Source organism: Gekko japonicus, unplaced genomic scaffold (genome assembly GCF_001447785.1).
Source record: "Gekko japonicus isolate JY-2015 unplaced genomic scaffold, Gekko_japonicus_V1.1 scaffold2015, whole genome shotgun sequence".
Lineage (NCBI taxonomy): Eukaryota > Metazoa > Chordata > Lepidosauria > Squamata > Gekkonidae > Gekko > Gekko japonicus.
This window is the reverse complement of record NW_015160281.1, coordinates 29,738-33,322: the sequence shown is the minus strand read 5'-3', so window position 1 is coordinate 33,322 and position 3,585 is coordinate 29,738. Positions and strand designations below refer to the sequence as shown.

The 3,585-nt window shown below is 50.3% G+C and overlaps 1 protein-coding gene across 1 annotated transcript in view; it reads right to left on the bottom strand.

Annotated features, from left to right (window-relative positions):
* SYP (synaptophysin) overlaps positions 1-3,585 on the bottom strand; it is a gene marked incomplete at its 5' end in the record, with an annotated part of 33,975 nt that overhangs the window by 9,357 nt on the left and 21,033 nt on the right. The window contains one exon of the mRNA XM_015415422.1: positions 52-243. Within this exon, the coding sequence (XP_015270908.1) occupies positions 52-243 (192 nt within the window). The remainder of the gene's footprint in view (positions 1-51; positions 244-3,585) is intronic.

The window sequence follows — 3,585 nt, the reverse complement described above, 5'->3', positions numbered from 1 at the left end:
CCTCCCCCCCCCCGGTACACGCTTATCCCTGCCACGTCTAGGAGGACTCACCACAGACGTGTTGAGGCCAGAGGTGACCGGCTCCCGGATCTCCTTGCAGGTGTTGGCTTTCTCTTCGCACACCTTCATGCCTTCGATCACCTTGTCGGGATCGGTGGCCATCTTGACATCTGACAGACCCTTGGCCCAAGCGCAGGAGCTCACCAGCCACATGAAGGTAAAAACAGCCGTGACGACGAAATCCTGCGGCAGAAAAATCAGCTCAGAACGGCGCCACTCCAAAGCATGAAACGGGGCTCTGATGGAGTAGCTCGGTGACCATGAATTGCTGAGCTGGGAAGTTTCCGGTTCAAATATTACCTCAGCCTTAAACTCTGACAGGCGAATTCGGAAAACAGTTACCAAGAGTGAGCTAAAGCCTAACACAAGGATCTCCAACATGGTGCCCGGGGCCGCCACGGTTTCCGCTGAGCCATCTTTCCTGGTGGCCACCAAGGGTTTTTCAAACGTAGGTGGGGCCAGGTGGGTCTTTTGCTTCTGATTGGCCGTTGGATATTTCATTGGCTGCGCAGATTTTTCAAAAACACTGCTTAAGCTGCAACAGCCGTTGTGTGGCAGTCATTTTGTGGCTGCGCCCACCACAGTGGGTCGGAATTTGAAAGGTGCCCACAGGCTTAAAAAGATTGGGGACCCCTGGACTAGTAGATAACTATTTCTAAAACAAATAATTCATGACCTCCCCCTCTAACCTTTCTTCACATAATCTAGAAGTCCTGCTTTGGGCATCAAAACATGACTCATGTAGGAGGCGCCGTGTCTCACTGGAAGAGCCTCTCTTTGGATGCAGAAAGTCCCAGGTTCGATCCCTAGCATCTCCAGTTGAAAGGACTAGGCAGGAGATGATGAGAAAGATCTTGACCCGAGATCCTGGCTCAGTGGCAGAGCCTCTGCTTGGCATGCAGCAGGTCCCAGGTTCAATCCCCGGCATCTCCAGTTAAAAGGACCAGGCAGTGGGTGATGAGAAAGACCTTGACCAGAGACCCTGGCTCAGTGGCAGACCTTCTGCTTGGCAAATCAGGTTCAATCCCTGGCATCTCCAGTTCAAAGGACCAGGCAGGAGGTGATGGGAAAGATCTTGACCTGAGACCCTGGCTCAGTGGCAGAGCCTCTGCTTGGCATGCAGCAGGTCCCAGGTTCAATCCCCGGCATCTCCAGTTAAAAGGACCAGGCAGTGGGTGATGAGAAAGACCTTGACCAGAGACCCTGGCTCAGTGGCAGACCTTCTGCTTGGCAAATCAGGTTCAATCCCTGGCATCTCCAGTTCAAAGGACCAGGCAGGAGGTGATGGGAAAGATCTTGACCTGAGACCCTGGCTCAGTGGCAGAGCCTCTGCTTGGCATGCAGCAGGTCCCAGGTTCAATCCCCGGCATCCCCAGTTAAAAGGCCCAGGCAGGAGGTGATGGGAAAGATCTTGACCTGAGACCCTGGCTCAGTGGCAGAGCCTCTGCTTGGCATGCAGCAGGTCCCAGGTTCAATCCCCGGCATCTCCAGTTAAAAGGACCAGGCAGTGGGTGATGAGAAAGACCTTGACCAGAGACCCTGGCTCAGTGGCAGACCTTCTGCTTGGCAAATCAGGTTCAATCCCTGGCATCTCCAGTCCAAAAGACCAGGCAGGAGGTGTTGAGAAAAGACTTCGACCTGAGACTCTGGACAGTCACCGCCAGTCTAAGTAGACAATACTGACCTTTACTAACTGACTCCTCTGGAGTCATATAAGGAAGCTTCATATGTGTTCATGTTGTTGTTCAGTCGCACAGTCTAATGAATTGGATTGATCTGGTAATGAAAGTTTGCAAGTCATATAAATCTTGTAGTAGAGCACTAAAAGCTGCAGACTCTCTTTTGTTGTTCAGTTGCACAGTCGAGTCCGACTCTTCGCGACCCCATGGACGAGCTCTCTCCAGGCCTTCCGGTCTTCTGCCGTCCTCTGAAGTTGGCTCAACTTCATGTTCGTTGCATCGATGACACTGTCTAACCATCTCATCCTTTGCCGTCCCCGTCTTCTTTGACCTTCAATCTTTCCCAGCATCAGGGTCTTCTCCAGTGAGTGCTCCCTTCTCATTTGGTGGCCAAAGTATTTGAGCTTCAGTTTCATTATCTGGCCTTCCAGGGAACAGTCAGGGTTGATTTCTTTGAGGATTGACTGATTTGTTCTTCTTGCAGTCCAAGGGACTCTCAAGAGTCTTCTCCAGCACCATAGTTCAAAAGAATCTATTCTTCGGCGCTCGGCCTTCCTTATAGTCCAGCTCTCGCAGCCATACATGACTACTGGGAATACCATTGCTTTGACCATGCGGACTTTTGTTGGCAGGGTGATGTCTCTACTTTTTATCATGCTGTTTAGGTTCGCCATCGCTTTCCTCCCAAGGAGCAGGCGTCTTTTAATTTCATGGCTGCAGTCACAGTCTGCGGTGATCTGGGATCCCAGGAACGTGAAGTCTGTCACTACTTCCACGACTTCCCCTTCTATTTGCCAAGGAGTGATGGGGCCGGATGCCATGATCTTAGTTTTTTTGATGTTGAGCTTCAAGCCCACTTTTGCGCTCTCCTCTTTTACCCTGAGCAAGAGGCTCTTGAGGTCCTCTTCACTTTCTGCCATCAGAGTGGTATCGTCTGCATATCTGAGGTTGTTGATCTTTTCCCCCGCAATCTTAATTCCTGCTTGTGATTCATCTAGGCCAGCATTTCGCATGATGTACTCTGCATATATATTAAATAAGCAAGGTGACAATATACATCCTTGTCGTACTCCTTTTCCTATGCGAAACCAATCAGTTGTTCCATATCCGGTTCTAACTGTTGCTTCTTGGCCCTTATACAGGTTTCTCAAGAGACATGTGAGGTGGTCTGGTACTCCCATCTCTTTAAGGACCTGCCATAGTTTGTTGTGATCCACACAGTCAAAGGCTTTAGCATAGTCAATGAAGCAGAAGTAGATGTTTTTCTGGTACTCTCTTGCTTTCTCCATAATCCAGCGAATGTTGGCAATTTTATCTCTCGTTCCTCTACCTCTTCGAAACCCAGCTTGTACTTCTGGCAGTTCTCTATCCACGTACTGTTGAAGCCTAGCTTGTAGGATCTTGAGCATGACCTTGCTAGCGTGTGATATGAGTGCAATTGTGCGATAGTTTGAGCATTCCTTGGCATTGCCCTTCTTTGGGATTGGAATGTATACTGACCTTTTCCAATCCTGTGGCCACTGTTGCATTTTCCAAATTTGCTGGCTATAAAAGACAGTCTTCTAACTGACAGCGGTCCAGGACTTTCTCGTCCAGGTCTTTCTCTTCACCCACTGCCTGGTCCTTTTAACTGGAGATGCCGGAGATTGAACCTGGGACCTTCTGCATGCCAAGCAGAGGCTCTGCCACTGAGCCGGGGTCTCAGGTCAAGGTCTTTCCCATCACCTCCTGCCTGGTCCTTTTAACTGGAGATGCCAGGGATTGAACCTGGGACCTTCTGCATGGCAAGCAGAGGCTCTGCCACTGAGCCAGGGTCTCAGGTCAAGGTCTTTCCCATCACCTCCTG